We start from the raw sequence: 16,428 nt of genomic DNA on the forward strand, positions 1-16,428 counted from the left end.
AATACCCTTAGGCAGGGGTTCTCAATATGGTGTCCAGGAACTTTGGGCTTTGAATATATTTAGATCTATCTGTCTGTCTATCTATCTATCTATCTATCTATCTATCTATCTATCTATCTATCTATCTATCTATCTATCTATCTATCTATCTATCTATCTATCTATATTTATTATTTTTGCAGGGCAATGAGGGTTAAGTGATTTGCCCAGGGTCACACAGCTACTAACTGTGAAGTATCTGAGGCTGGATGTGAATTCAGGTCCTCCTGAATCCAGGGCCAGTGCTTTATACACTGCACCACCTAGCTGCCCCCTATGTATTTCATTTGTATACATTTAAAAGAATTAATCTGAGAAGGGAACCACTGGCTTCACCAGGTTACTAAAAGGTTCATGACAGGGGGCAGCTAAGTGGTGCAGTGGATAAAGCACCAGCCCTGGATTCAAGAGGACCTGAGTTCAAATCTGGCCTCAGACACTTGACAATTACTAGCTGTGTGACCCTGGGCAAGTCATTTAACCCTCATTGACCTGCAAAAAAAAAGGTTCACGACACCAATACGTTAATAACATTTGCCTAGAGAGTTACCTAAGACTCAGAGTGGTTAAGTGAGTGGTGTACCCACCTCAAAGAAGGTGTGCTCTATGAACACAGCTCTATGAACAAAGCAGAATTGAAGTAGTTCAAAAGAAATGCAAGATGCACAAATTTAGAGACTCCACCCCAAATGAAAGAGGGAAACTATAAGGAAAGGAAAAAAGAAGAGAGAGTAAAGAAGACTTTGGAGGAATCTCTGTTTGGACAAACCCCCAAATATCACAAGACTCTGTCAGTCTTTGTCTAGCCCCTACCCTGGTAGTGAAGTTGGAAAGTTCCAATCCCATCATCTTGGAATGTTCGGAAGTAGACAGAAATGGTATTAGTTGGACTTCGGATCACCTGTCCTTCGACCAGGAGGGTCTGGTTAGCTAAGACCATCAGGTTGGGGCCATCCACTCCTCGGATGGAGAGCAGCTCTCCTTCAGACAGATTCACATTCTTCACCTGGGGAAGAAAGAAGCAGGGGCAGGAAAAACAGGATGGGGTAAGATTTGGAAGATGGAAGCCATATCCTTTAATTCTCATCTAGTATACTACACACTGAGGCCTCTTTTGTTGTTTTTCTTCAGTTTCAGGCATGTCTGACTCTTTGTGACCCTGTTTGGGGTTTTCTTGACAAAGATACTGGAGTGGTTTGCCATTTCCTTCTCCAGCTCATTTTACAGATGAGGAAACTGAGGCCAACAGGGTAAAGTGACTTGCTCAGGGTCACACAGCTTGCAAATGTCTGAGGCCAGATTTGAACTTGGGGGGATGAGTCCTGACTTCAGGCACAGCATTTTATCCACTGTGCCACTTAGCTGCCTTAGTGTTGCCTCTACTTTTTGATAAACAAGACCGTTATAACAGTGATGCCTGTGTGACTGTGATGTTCTCTCCGGGCCCCAGTTCCCTTGTTATCAAATAAGGGGCAGACTTCTGATTAGATGATCCCTTAGCTCCCTTCCAGCTCTAAATTTATGATCCTGTGATTCTGAAGCTTCTGTCTGTCCTATAACTGTCCTACTCCCACAGCTCTCCTTCTCTTGGTTTCCCTGTCTATTTCTCCTTGGTATCATATTTCTGCGTCCCTTTCTGTTTCCGTTACCCTCTTCCCTCCCCCTTCTCCCTCTCTTTTCCCTATCTCTCCTAGCCTCTCTATCTTTTTTCTATCTGTTGTCTTTTCCCATTTTTGATCCTGTATCTCTTTTATTCTCTTTCTTATCTCTTTGTCTGTCTGCTTTCTCCTTTCTTTCTTCTTTATCTGTCTATTTTTGCACAGAGGTCAAACAGACACAAAACCTGCAAGGAGGAGGAATTTGTCTCCTCAGAACAAGGGAAATGAGAGAATACTCAGAGTCGCACACAGGTGCACAGGAGCTTCTGAAAGGAATTGCATGCTTCAATCCCTCCAGGTGCATGGAATCTACATTGGAAACAGAAGGCTAATGACATCTGGACCTGGGTGGTCTGCTGGCTGATTAGCTGTGGTGAAGGTCTTCACTCTCAGTGCCAAGTACTTGAATAAACAAAAGGGGATTTGAGGTGGGACTAGAAAGATTGAATCTGGATTATGCCTTTCCACTTCTAGGGCTTCCAGAGTCTGAGCCCTCTTGAATGAAATCTGTAGATAATTCATGTTTTATGGCTTCCCAAACATTTCAAGAGGCACTAAATCAAAACACACAAATATCTCAAATGGTCAAAAAGGTTAATTCAGGGTTGGGATGATTTACATTTGAAAAGGCATCTTCCTTTAAAAGAAGAGCCATCCTAAGGTTTCATTAAATAGAAACTCCTCTAATCTATTTAAAATAGGACTTTGTGCATTTTAGTCTTGATGGGCTTCAGTTTCCTCTTAAGTAAAATGAGAGGGTTGGACTTAATCTAAGATTCCTCCCCACTCTAGATCTAGGATTCTATAAGTCCTATTAAGTTACATCTCTTCCATGGTAAAATAGAGGTCAATCTGGGCTCTTGAAAGCCATATCAGTGAAGCAGAATTTGTGATAGGTGCTGCCACACTGGAGGGACTTGGAGTAAAGGATAGCTCACAGAAATCCCAAGTCTGTCATGTAAGAACTCATCCTGAGTACTCAAAGATTTGCCACCAGGCAATGTATTTTTTATTTGGGGGTGGGGTGAGTTGGTGGGGGGGGAGAGAGAGAGAGAGAGAGAGAGAGAGAGAGAGAGAGAGAGAGAGAGAGAGAGAGAAAGAAACACAATATCTCATTAACTCATATAGTTGTTGATGCGATATAGAGGAATTGGAGTACATACTAGGAGAGATACACACACTGACTAAATCATATATCTTTGAAATATTGGTGTATTTTCAGGAATAAAGTCAAAAGAACCCCAGAGGTTCAGAGTGGGAAGGGATTCTAGATGTCACAGTCCAGTTCACTGACCATTGTAAGGACCCTGTCTACAACATCCTTACAAGTTAATTCACCTGCCTTTAATGGAAGTACTCAAATACTATGATACTCACTACCTTAATAGGTAAGATATCTAATTTTGGGTGGTTCTAATTGATAGTAAGCTCCTCTCTCTATGGATGCATCACCTCTCTCTCTGCCCCTCATTGCTCCTAGTTCTTTCTTATGGGGTCAAGTAGAATAAAAGAAAAGAACCCCCAAATGTCAGAGATTACCTAGTGATTATATCCTAATCCACTCATTTTATGGGTAAGGAATATTCCTCTTTTCTACAACTATCATATCCCACCTAAGTCTTCTCTTCTGCTGATTAAGAATTTCTAGTTCTATGAATGATTCTAATGTAACAAAGAATAAGATAGATTAGATTAGAATAGAATCCCCAGGTTGGAAAGGGTGTGAAATAGCTACTCCTATTCTCTTATTTTGTGAATGAGGAATCTCCTGTCTATCTGACCTATTCTCCATTTTCTCTTTCAGTGGATGACATCAGTCAGATTCTCTAACAAAAGACGTATTCCAAGGCTCCATGATCCCTGGACCTTTTCTCTCCATATACTTTTTTTTTTTGCAGGACAATGAGAGTTAAGTGATTTGTCCAAGGTCACACAGCTAGTAAGTGTCAAGTGTCTGAGGCCAGATTTGAACTCAGGTCCTCCTGAATCCAGGGCCGGTGCTTTATCCACTGTGCCACCTAGCTGCCCCTTCTCTGTATATAACCTTGCTTGGTGATCTTGCTAGAGTCCAGGGATTCAAGTATCATTTCTGTGCAGATGAGTTTCCAATCTACATATCCGTCCTCAATATTTCTCTGGAGGCCCAGTCCTGCATAAGCATCTACCTGGAAACATCTTTACCTTGAAATCCTATAAGCATCTCAAATTCACCTTGTCCAAAATGATACCACTATCTTCTTTCTCTTCATGCATACCTTATCCTATTTCCATGGAAGATACTTTCCTCCCAGTCACCCAGGTTTATAACCTCAGTGCCTCAACACTTTTTTCTCCCTCATCCTTTCATATCCAAGTTGGTTGCCAACTTTTGTCAGTTCTGCCTTTATAACAGGTCTTAAATCTTTTCTACTCACACACCTTTAATTCAGAGCCTAGGAACCCTTGTCTTGGATTCCTAATTGGAGACTGCCTGCTTCTAGTATTCTTTTCCCCCAATCCATCCTCCAAAGAGCCACCAAAATAAAACTATATCTTAAATCTGCCACTCCTCTGTCCAAGAATCCCCAGTGGCTCCCTATTGCATCTAGGATAAAATGTAAATTCTTCAGTTTGACATTTGGAGCACTTCATCATCTAGTTTCACCTTTACCTTTCTTTTCTTCTCCCTATTTATTTATTTATAACATTCTTTTATTTTTAAATTTTGAAAACTAAATTCTCTCTCTCCCTCTCCCACCCTCCCCCACACACTGAGAAGGCAAACAGTATATCAATTATACATGTGAGATCATGCAAAACACATTTACATATTAGCCATATTACAAAAAAGGCAAAAAAGCGAGAAAATTATACTTCCACTTTCACTCGGAATTCACCAGTTCTCCCTCTGGAAGTGCATAGCATTTTTTCATCATGGGTCCTTTGAAATTGTCCTAGATCATTGTATTGATAAGAATAGCCAAGTCTTTTGTAGTTGTTCATCATTATAACATTTCTGTTCCTGTGCACAATGATTTCCTGATTCTTCTCACTTCGCTTTACATCAGTTCACCTGGGTCTTATCATATCTTTCTGAAACCACCTCCCTTGTCATTTCTTATAGCATAATAGTATTCCATTAGGGGAAGCTAGGTGGTGCAGTGGATAGAGGAACAGAGTTGAAATCTAACCTCAGACACTTACTAACTGTGTAACCCTGGACAAGTCCCTTAGCCCCAATTGCTTTAAAAACTCCCAGGGCCATCTCCAGTAATCTTAGTCTGTCTGTATATCTGCCTATCTATCTAGCTAGATAGCTAGCTAGCTAGCTAGCTATATGTTGCCACTGGACCCAGATGGCTCTGAAAGAGAGAGTGAGGTTGGTGACTTTGAACAGCCCTCCCTCACTTAAATCCAATTCAATGCAAATCATGACACCATGATGTCATGGTCCTCTTCCAGAAAGGACAAACAACAATAACAATAGTATTTCATCAAAATAATATGCCACAGGCTATTCAGTTATTGTTGAACACCCCCTCAATTTCCAATTTTTTGCCACTAGAAAAAGAGGTGCTATAAATATTTTTTGCACATATAGGTCCTTTTCCTTCTATTGATACAGGAATAACATTAATAGTTATATAAACCAAAAGAGATAAAGGAAAAAGGGAAAGGGCCTATATGTACAAAAATATTTGGATATAGCTCCAGACTCTTCTCCAGAATGGATGAATCAGTTCACTACTCCCCCCCAACAATTTATTACTGTACCTATTTTCCCACAGTCCCTCTAGCATTTGTCATTTCTGATAGGTGTGAGGGGATACCTTACAGTTATTTTCATTTGCCTATCTCTAATCAATAGTGATTTAGAGCATTTTTTCATATGACTATACGTAGCTTTGATTTTTCCTTCTGAAAACTGCCTGTTTATATTCTTGGACTATTTATCAATTGGGGAGTGGTTCTTATTTTTAGAAATTTGACTCAGTTCAATAGAACTATGTATTTGAGAAATGAAGGCTTCATCAGAGAAACTTGCTGTAAATTTTTTGACACTTCTTCATTGTTTATGTGTCTTTTTATCAAAATGTAGTTTCCCTAATTATCTCTTTTAATTAGGTTTATTTGAGGCTGATACAATATGAATTGGTTGATTCAGAGCTGTATCTTGGCACTTCCTTTTTTTTTTTTTTAAGTGAGGCAATTGGGGTTAAGTGACTTGCCCAGGGTCACACAGCTAGTAATTGTTAAGTATCTGAGGTCAGATTTGAACTCAGGTCATCCCGAATCCAGGGCTGGTGCTCTATCCACTGCACCACCTAGCTGCCCCTTTGGCACTTCTTAAAGTCTGGATTTCAGTGTAGTAGGTTTTTTGGTAGATAAGGACTCTTGGGAAGACAGACTTGTTGTTGATGGGAACTACTTCTTTGTTAAGGCTTACCAGAGTGAAGTGACCTGCCACTTTATCTTCTTTCTTTTTTAAAGAAATAAACATTTTTATTTATAGTTTTGGGTTCCAATTTTTATCCCTCCTTCCTTCCCTCCCCTCCCACCTTCCAGAGGCAGTAAGCAATCAGGTATGGGTTATAATTGTCTGATTATGTAAAACATTACCATATCAGTCATTTTGTATAAGAAAATTCTAATAAAAGGAAAAAAATATAAGAAAGTGGAAAAATAGCATACTTCAGTCTGTGTTCCATTAATATCAGTTCTTTCTTTGGAGGTGGATAGTATGTTTCATCAATAGTTCTTTTGGATTGTCTTGGATCATTGTATTGTTGAGAATAGTTAAGTCACTTACAGTTTTTCATCAAATAATATTGTTGTCTCTATGCACAGTGTTTTCTTGTTTCTGCTCACTTCACTATATATCAGTTCATATAAGTCTTTCCAGGCCTCTCTGAAATCATCCTGTTTATCATTTCTTATAGCACAAGAATATTCCATCACAATCATATACCACAGCTTGTTTAGCCATTCCCCAATTGATGGGCATTCCTTTGATTTCAAATTCTTAGCCACCACAAAAAGAATTGCTATAAATATTCTTGTACGAATAGTTTTTTTCTCTTTTGGGGGATGTCTTTGGAATATAAACTTAACAGTCGTATTGCTGGATCAAAGGGTATGCACAGTTCCATAGCCCCTTGGGCATAGTTCCAAATTGCTCTCCAACAAGGTTGGATATTTTAACAATTCCACCTACAGTGGATTAGCATCCCAGACCAGCAGCTTTCAATACTTTATGACAACTCCTTGTTCCTAACATAAATTAGAGAACAGTAGAGTCAACCTTGGTTCTTGGGAGATGGGGGCAAAGCCAATACAAGTACAAGGTATCTCCTTAGAGTGGTTCATGGATGCCTTAGAATCGAAGCATATGGGAATTACATATGTTAGCTCTTGGCTTTCTGAGTGATGGTCAGATCTGAGAATGGATTTTCCCATCTTAAGAGATGATGGCATCCAGGGTAGTGGAGTAATATCAAGAGTTCTTGCAGAAGCACATAGCAGAGCCACACATGTGCTTGTCAATGTTGCCTGGGCTGGAGAGGGGGTGGTAGTGGTACTTGATTTCCTAGGTAGTGTGATTCTGGAATCTAGACTTCTAGTCAGAGAAGAGATATTTCTTGGGAAGTGCTAGTTTTGGCAATTGACTCATGAACAACTCCAAGTTTGAGACTTTGGCTATCTGTCCCTAGAGAGAGAAAAGGGAGTTACTGAGAAATTCTCAAAGAGATATGATAAGGATCATTCAAATGGGCCCTACTACTACTGCATCACAGTGAATAGTAGACCAAGACATACTATATACAGCTCTGAGAATTTTCACTAGCTGTCCCCTTTGCCTGGACAACTTTCCTTACTCATCTGTACCTTCTAGTTTCCTTGGCTTTCTTGAAGTCTCAACTAAAATGCCATATTTTCCATGAAATTTTTTCTGATCCCTCTTAATGCTAGTGCCTTCCCACTGTTGGTTGTCGTTAATTGATCATATTGTTCGTACATAGTTGTTTGCATGTTGTCTCTCCCATTAGTCTATGAGCAACTTGAGAGCATGGACTGTTTTTTGGATTCCAAGTGCTTATTAGAACAGTGTATGTCACATACTACCAAGCATTTAATAAATATTGACTGACTGACTATGATTTTACTTTCAATGATTTTGAAAGCGTAGGTCTTGTATAGGGGAAGAATTTAGGACCAAAGAAGATACAGAGCAATATAAAATGTAAAATAGATAATTTTGATTATATAAAATTAAAAAGATTTTGCAGAAAAAAATTAATGTAACCAAGATTATAAGGGAAGCAGAAAAATGGAAAAGGATTTTTGAAACAAGTATCTCTGGTAAAGGCTTCATTTCCCAGATAGCTAGATAGATACATAGAGAGACAGACAGACAGATAGATAGATATAGATAATGGAGTCAAATTTATAAAAAATACAAGTCATTCCCCAATTGATAAATGGTCAAAGGACCTAAACAGGCAGTTTTCAGACAAAGAAATCAGTTATCTATAGTCATATGAAAAAATTCTCTAGATCATTATTGATCAGAGAAATGCAAATTAAAACAAGTCTGAGGTATCACTTCATCCCTATAAGAGTGGCAAATATAACAAGAAAGGAAAATATTGGATTTTGGAGGGAATGTGGAAAAACTATGATGCTAATCCACTATTGGTGGAGTTGTGAAAAGATCCATCCATTCTGAAGAGCAACTATGCCCAAAAGGCTGTGCATACTCTTTTTTTTTTTTTGTGAGGCAATTGGGGTTAAGTGACTTGCCCAGGGTCACATAGCTAGTAATTGTTAAGTGTCTGAGGCCAAATTTGAACTCGGGTCCTTCTGAATTCAGGGCCAGTGCTCTATCCACTATGCCACCTAGCTGCCCCTGTGCATACTCTTTGATCCAGCAATAGTACTGATAGGTTTATATCTCAAAGACATCCCAATGAAAGAGAAAAAGACCTATTTGTACAAAAATTTTTATAGCAGAGCTTTTTGGAGTGGCTAAGAATTGGAAATCAAAGGAATGCCCATCAATTGGGGGATGACTAAAAAGCTGTGGTATATGATGGTGATAGAATATTATTGTGCTACAAGAAATGACAAGCAGGATGACTTCAGAAAGGCCTGGAAAGACTTGTATTAGTCTTGTATTCACTGATGTCTAGTGAAGTGAGCAGAACCACGAGAACATTGTGCACAGAGACAGCAATATTGTTGGGTGAAGAACTGTGAGAGACTTAACTATTCTCAGCAATACAATGATCCAAGACAATCCCAAAGGACTAATGATGAAGCAGACTATCCACCTCCAAAGAAAGAACTGATATTGATGGAACACAGACTGAAGCAGGCTATTTTCACTTTCTTCTTTGATTAACGTTTTCTTATACAACATGACTAATATGGTAATGTTTTACATAACTGCACATGTATAACCTATATGTAATTGCTTACTACCTCAGGAAGGTAGTAAGGGAAGAAGAAAAGGAGGCATAAAATTTGGAACTCAAAACTTTAAATAAAAATGTGTTTTGTTTTAAAAAAAAAAGAAAGTGTAGGTCTGATGAGAAAAAATTGCTTATATGGAAACTTCAAATGTGTTTGCCTTCCAGTGTAAATATAAGTTATAGGGTCACACTATGAATATTGGTGGGGCTAGGTAAGACCCTGTAAGAAAGGATTTCACCAGCATGTAAAGGCATTGTTCCACTGGTAACCTCATCTCCCATCTGAAGAATGGATTTTATGCTTCTGTAAACACTTCTTTTCTGCATCTATTTATGGGCTCTTGAATGTCCTTTCTGCCAAGTGAAGTTTTTTAAATGGGATCCAATAAAGATGGACACCTATCTATTAGGCATTTGTCACCTGAAGTGCTTGTATGAGATCTGCAGATTCTAGTCACCAGATTTGGGAAAACCTGGACATGAAGTCATTTTGGAATTTTGCCTCTAGTTGAAGATGACAACCTGAAAGAGAGAGCTCCCAAAGATGGATTATGTCCATGCAAGCCCAGGGCTTTGTGGTCCTGGGTTGCATACTGAAAGACTGTATACCCCCAGTAGAATATAAGCTCTTTGAGGGGAAGGTATATTTTTCCTTTTGCCTTTTAATCTCTAGTGCCTGCCATAGTGCCTTGCACATAGAAGGTGTTTAATTAACATTTATCAAGTGTAAGAATGAGCCTAATCCCAAGAAAGGGGAAGTGACTTGTCTTAGATTATCCAGCAAGTTAGGGGCAAGATATGGTCAAAGATGTGGTATACTTGAATATTCTTTTTTTAAATCATAAAAGCATTTTATTATTTTCCAGTTACATGTAAAGATAGTTTTCAACATTTGTTTTCATAAGATTTTTCATTCCAATTTTTTCTCCTTCCCTCCTCCTCCCCAAGATAGAAAGCAATCTGATATAGGTTATATATGTATAATTACATCAAACATATTTCTGCATTAGTTATGTTGTGAAACAAGAATCAGAACAAAAGGGGAAAAACCTCAAAAAAGAAAAAAAAAACAAGACAAAAGTAGAAACAGTATGGTTCAATCTGGATTTAGAATCCAATTCTTTTTTTCTGGATATGGAGAACATTTTCCATCATGAGTTCTTTGGAATTATCTTGAATCATTGCACTGCTGAGAAGAGCCAAGTCTATCACAGTTGATCATCACACAATGTTGCTGTTACTGTGTACAATGTTCGCCTGGTTCCGCTCACTTCACTCAGCATCAGTCCACTTAAGTCTTTCCAGGTTTTTCTGAAATCCACCTGCTCATCATTTCTTTCTTTCTTTCTTTCTTTCTTTCTTTCTTTCTTTCTTTCTTTCTTTCTTTCTTTCTTTCTTTCTTTCTTTCTTTCTTTCTTTCTTTCTTTCTTTCTTTCTTTCTTTCTTTCTTTCTTTCTTTCTTTCTTTCTTTCTTTCTTTCTTTCTTTTTTTGTCAGGGCAATGAAGGTTAAGTGATTTGCCCAGGGTCACATAGCTAGTAAGTGTCGAGTGTCTGAGGTAAGATTTGAACTCAGGTTCTCCTGAATCCAGAGCTGGTGCTTTATCCACTGCACCACCTAGCTGCCCCTGCTCATCATTTCTTAAAGAACAATAGTATTCCATTACACTCATATACCACAGCTCGTTCAGCCATTCCCCAATTGATGGGCATTCCCTCGATTTCCAATTCTTTGCCACAACAAAGAGCTGCTATAAATATTTTTGTACATGTGGGTCATTTTCCCTTTTTTATGATCCCTTTGGGATACATACTTGAACATTCTTACATGTGCAGTCCAGGGTAGCAGATGTGATTTGGACAAGAGAAGCTGCCTAGTATTCTGTACCAGACGCATAACAACTTGGTAACTAAAAGGCCCCTCTAAGGTACACCTCAACATTTTTAGATTTTGTGATTTTGTCATCCTGATCACCCCCTCTTCTGAGGCATATCATCATCTCTATTCAACTTGGTCTTCAAGTGTTGTGGCCAAAAAAAAAAATATCCTTCCTGGTCAACCAATAGATGAGCCTTTCAACACTAAGTTGGGCTGGGCTTTATACCAAAGGCATCTAACTCATCAGCAGATCCTTATGAAAGCCTTCTCATCTTGACAGGATCTTGATGGGCATAGCCTTCTAGTACCCTGGGTCAGCTCTGTGTCACAGTAAGAGTACCCCAACAGCCAATGACCATCTAATTACTTTTATATATGCATAACTGTATATAAAGTATTTTTGTTCTTTGGTTGTTTCAGTCATGTCCAACTCTTTGTGACCCTTTTTGGGGTTTTCTTAGCAGAGATATTAGAGGGGTTTGCCATTTCCTTCTCCAGCACATTTTACACATGAGGAAACTGAGGAAAAATGGGTTAAGTGACTTGTCATACAAGTAGTACATGTCCAAGGGCAGATTTGAACTCAGGTCCTTCTGACTCCAGGGCCATCACGCTATACACTGTGCCACCTAATGGCTCTTATATAATATATTAATATATAAATATACATACATGCACACAATGCATATTCATATCATATATATTTAAATATATAAACATATAAATATAAATATATAGGCATCTAGGTGGGGCACTGGATAGAGTGTTGGTTCTAGAGTCAAGAAGATCCCTCCTCCTGAATTAAAATCCAGCCTCAGACACTAGCTATGTGACCCTGGGGGAGTCACTTCATTCTGTTTGCCTCAGTTTCCTCATCTGTAAAATGAGCTAGAGAAGGAAATGGCAAACCTCTCTAATATCTCTGTGAAGAAAACTTGAAATGGGGTCACAAAGAGTTGGACATGACTGAACAACAACATACATATACATATGCATATATACATATATGTGTATATATATATATATTCATATATGTGTATACACACACTTCTTGAGGGAAAAGACTATATCACTATGTAATGTCTATAAGCCCTATAGTAGGCTCTTAAGAAATGCTTATTGATTGACTGAGGGATAGTTGTATTTGCAAATCCTTCCAATAAGAAAACTTTCTATTTTAGTGTTTTGCTAATTGATAAATTCCCAAAGGTGCTGGGATTTCTTTCTTTTCATTGGATGGTTGTGGACTCTGGACTTAGAGCAACTGGGTTTCAAATCCTTTCTCTCTCTGACGCTACCAAGGTGATCTTGGTCAAGTCACTTAATTTCTCTGAGCCTCAGTTTCCTCATCTGTCATCTTAAGGGGTTGGACTAGGTGGTTTCTGAGGTCCCTTCTAGCTCTTGACCTAGGATGCTATGATTCTACTCTGTGACTTTGGTCAAATCACTTAAACTTCCTGTGCCTTGGTTTCTGTTTCTGTAAAATGGGGGAGGGTACGTGTAATCCTAACTTCCAGGTGTACCCTTATGATTCTGTGAAGGGATGCCAAACCAAGTTCTAATCAGAGAATAAATGCATGCACACACTGTTGCAACACCCAGACTTGCCAACATAGCTGCAGCATGCTTGGCCCAGTGAAATGGTTTTTGTTACCTGGAGCTCCACCCCATAGCCAGTGTAGACAGTCACATTGTAGGTGCACTCCAGGAAGCTGTGCAGGGGCAGTGGGGCGTAGTCGTTGGAATCTATGTAGCCCTCGGGATCGGAGAAGGTGACGCTGCAGAGAGCTGAAGGCAGACATTGCAGTTAGAACCATGTTCCCCAAAGCTAATGTTCCCATGAGCTAGCAAAGCATCGGAATGATTGACCAATACTGCTCCATCCTCTATGGCATCAGTCTTAGGGGACCTGGAGGCTCAGGTGACAGGGACCAGGAGTCAGAGAGCAGGAAGGAACTGAGGGTGAGAGGGTCAGGATGCAAAAAGAAGACTCTGGCTTTTTAGTGCTTTGTTTTGTTTTTTAAGATCATGAATTTTAATAAGAATTTAGTTTGGGGAGGGGTGTTGTTTTTTTTTTTTTGGTGGGGGAACAAGGGTTAAGTGACTTGCCCAGGGTCACACAGCTAGTATGAGTCAAGTGTCTTAGGGCAGATTTGAACTCAGGTCCTCCTGAATCCAGGGCCAGTATTTTATCTACTGTGCCACCTAGCTGACCCCAAGCATTTAGGTTTTGAGAGGCAATGTCATGTAGCAAAAAGATTTTTGGAGCCAGAGGACACGAATTCAAATCGTGTCTTTCCTGCTTAATCCCTGTGTAAATTCAGGCATTAGATCTGGGTGGGGGAGACTTTAGATATTAAATCCAGTGCCCTCATTTTATAGGATTTTAGATTTAAAGATGGAAGGGACCTTAGTGACTACTGAATTCAAGTTCTTTATTTTACAGATGAGGAAACTGAGGCATGGGGGGTGATGGCTAAAATCACATGCTTGGGAGAGCCTGAGACAAGATTTGAACCCAGGTTTTCCAGACTCTGGCTCTAGTACTCTATCCACTATATTATGCTGTGTTTCTATTTTACAGATAAGGAAACTGAGTCCCAAAGAAGTGAAATGTCCATCCTTTCTTCCCCATAAAATATGAGTTTCTAGAGGTCAGAGACTGTTTTCTATTTTGTTTTTGTATCCCTAACTCCTAGCACACTGTCTGGCACATGGTAGTCATTTAATAAATTTGAATTGTGTTGGATTTCCCTGGAGCACACAGAGGACAAGCAAGGGGCCAGTATTCTAATGCGGTCCCCTAATTCCTCAGAATCTAAATCCAATGTACTTTTCACTGCCCCATGTGGCCTTGGGAATCATTTCCCCAATCTGAACCTCAGGTTCATTTTCTGCCCAAGTGAGAAGCTTGGCCTGGGGTTATATGATCAGAGGTTCAGAGCTAAAAGGGACTTCAGAGTCCATCTTCCCCAATCATCCTTAATTTTACAAATGAGGAAACTGAGGCATAGGTAGGTGAAAAGATCAGTCCAAGGATGTACAGGCAGTAAGTGGGAGACCTTAGACTTCAGTCCAGGTTCTCTGATTTTATATTAATCAAGTAATTAATCATCAGCAAACACTATGTGTCAGGCAGGTAATGTGCTAGGCTTTATATAAAGAGAAAGTAAAAACAATGCCTGCCCTCAGGAAGCTATCACTCAAATGGGAGGGAAATTCAGTTCTCTTTCTATAATTTGAGCCTACTTGCCAGGGGTGGTTTAGAGAGAGTAATGAGTTAAAGTAAAACCAAGATCTTATGGGAAAGTTTATACTGATGGTATAACTTACTGAATATGGACAAGATTCATGTTATATTGTGGGTTTCATCAATGGATGACCTGTAAGATTCTTTCTAGCCTGAAATTCTGTGAACACATGAAAAAACACCTTTGGTAGAAAAAGTTTTGTGGTTGGATAAATATTTGTTGTGGGCCAGCAGTTATAGAGCAATGGACGGAGCACTGGGTCTGCAGTCAGGAAGATCTGAGTTCAAATCTGAACTTAGATATTTACTTGCTGTATGACCCTGGACAAGTCACTTAACTCTGTTTGCCTTGTTTCTTCATCTGTAAAATGAGCTGGAGAAGGAAATGGTAAACCAGTCCAGTATCTTTGCCAAGAAAACCCCAAATATAGGTTACAGAGAGTTGAACATGACTGAAAATAACAACAGAAACAGGTGGGAAACACTGAAATGGAGAGGGGATCAGAGTTATAACTATGCTCCTGGGATAAATGAGGTTGGGGGAAGGGAAAATGTACATGATATTTTCCGATTGGATGAAGTCCTCCTAGGAGAGGCAATAAGCTGTCCCTAAGAGTATCTTCTAGCCCCTGCTAGAGTGTAAGGGGAGTGTAGGAGTGGGACAGTACCCTTAGGGTGATAATTCTGCCATGTAGTCTGGTGGACTTTGAGGTGAGGAACCACAATGATGTTTGACGTGAAAAAGGTTGCCTCCTGGCTGCCAGCACCCTGGGGCAAAGCCCCTGTTGTCCCAAGTTCTGGGGAAGATGACAACAGAAATTTCAGTTTTAGATCTGGAAGTAAAAAGAGAAGGGCTGGAGTTGGGGGGTGGGGACAATTTTGGAAGACCCTAGACTCTAACAGGATCAAGCTATAATATAATGCACATTTGCAAAGGGCTTCCAGAGTTTGCATTGCTAATCCCTGAGCTTCAGTCACCTCTCTGCCCCGACTGTCCCCTTCTCTTTTGGCTCCCAAACAAAGCATGCCGGGAAAGATAATTATCTGATCTCCAAATTGGCTCATTTGCTGAAGTCATCTGGGTATTTCTGAGGGTCATTTTTCAGGGATGATTCATAGAACACCAATCAACTACAGAGAAATGGCAAGGAAAGTACCCCAGAGGAGCCACCTTCAGCTCTAAAACTGTCATGATCTGAAGCTATTTGACGATCAATTTCTTACTGGTTGTTAGACCCTGTGGAGTGTATACAGCCTCTAGTAAGGTGACTATTAACACAGCAATGAGATGAGTAAGAATAATCATGGTAGAGTGGAATGTGCATGGGATTTGAAGTCAGAACTGGATTCCAAATCTATCTCAGCTGGTTCATACCTAAATTAACCTAATTCTGGAAACTAGAAAAAAATAATTTATTTTAAGGAATAAAAAAATATAGCCACACTTGTCTCTAATCTAGGGGCTTGCTTTAGATTTTATTAATGATGTTCTTACTACTCATTCACTAAAGATTTTGGTTTAGTGACACTGGCCTCCTTGGCTGGTCCTCAGAATAGACCCTCCAATCTCTGGCTTCCACGCATTTTCTTGGGCTGTGGCCCATGCCTGGGATGCCCTCCCTTCTCTTCTCTATCTGGTTTCCCTGACTTCCTTCCAATGTCAGCTGAAATTATACCTTCTTCAAGAAGTTTTTTTCTAATCCCTTCTTCTGTTGATTATTTCCTATTTTTCCTGAACATAGTTGCTTGCATTTCGTCTCTCCCATTAAATTATAAACTCCTTGAGGGCAGGAACTGTCTCTTGCTTTTCTTTGTACCCCTAGAATTTAGAATAGTACTTTGTACATAGTAGGTTTTTAATAAATATTTATTGACCAACTGAGAAGTGTGATTCTGACCCACTGCCACCCTTGGATCCCAACCTTGTACTGGGAGAGGAAACTATACATGTAATTATGACCCAGGAAATTAAGTAGCAAACTCCTGTGAGAGACTTGAGGGTGTTAGGGTCTGAAAAGTTTGATACTGGGACAGAAAAAGGAGATGGAACCTTCTATAAAGATAACAATCTTGGGGCAGCTAGGTGGCACAGGGGATAGAGCACTGACCCTGGAGTCAGGAAGACCTGAGTTCAAACCCAAACTCAGACACTT

General features: G+C 39.6%; 1 protein-coding gene across 2 annotated transcripts in view; it reads right to left on the reverse strand.

The window, feature by feature from the left end:
- The window catches only part of SEZ6L (seizure related 6 homolog like), a 266,073-nt gene that overhangs the window by 93,064 nt on the left and 156,581 nt on the right, over positions 1-16,428 (reverse strand). For both annotated transcript variants that reach the window (XM_043976757.1, XM_043976748.1), the window contains exons 3-4: positions 12,680-12,813; positions 853-1,045 (exon numbers count right to left, since the gene is read on the reverse strand). In XM_043976757.1, coding sequence (XP_043832692.1) covers positions 853-1,045; positions 12,680-12,813 — 327 coding nt within the window. The remainder of the gene's footprint in view (positions 1-852; positions 1,046-12,679; positions 12,814-16,428) is intronic.

The sequence above is a fragment of the Dromiciops gliroides genome, chromosome 1, assembly GCF_019393635.1.
Source record: "Dromiciops gliroides isolate mDroGli1 chromosome 1, mDroGli1.pri, whole genome shotgun sequence".
Lineage (NCBI taxonomy): Eukaryota > Metazoa > Chordata > Mammalia > Microbiotheria > Microbiotheriidae > Dromiciops > Dromiciops gliroides.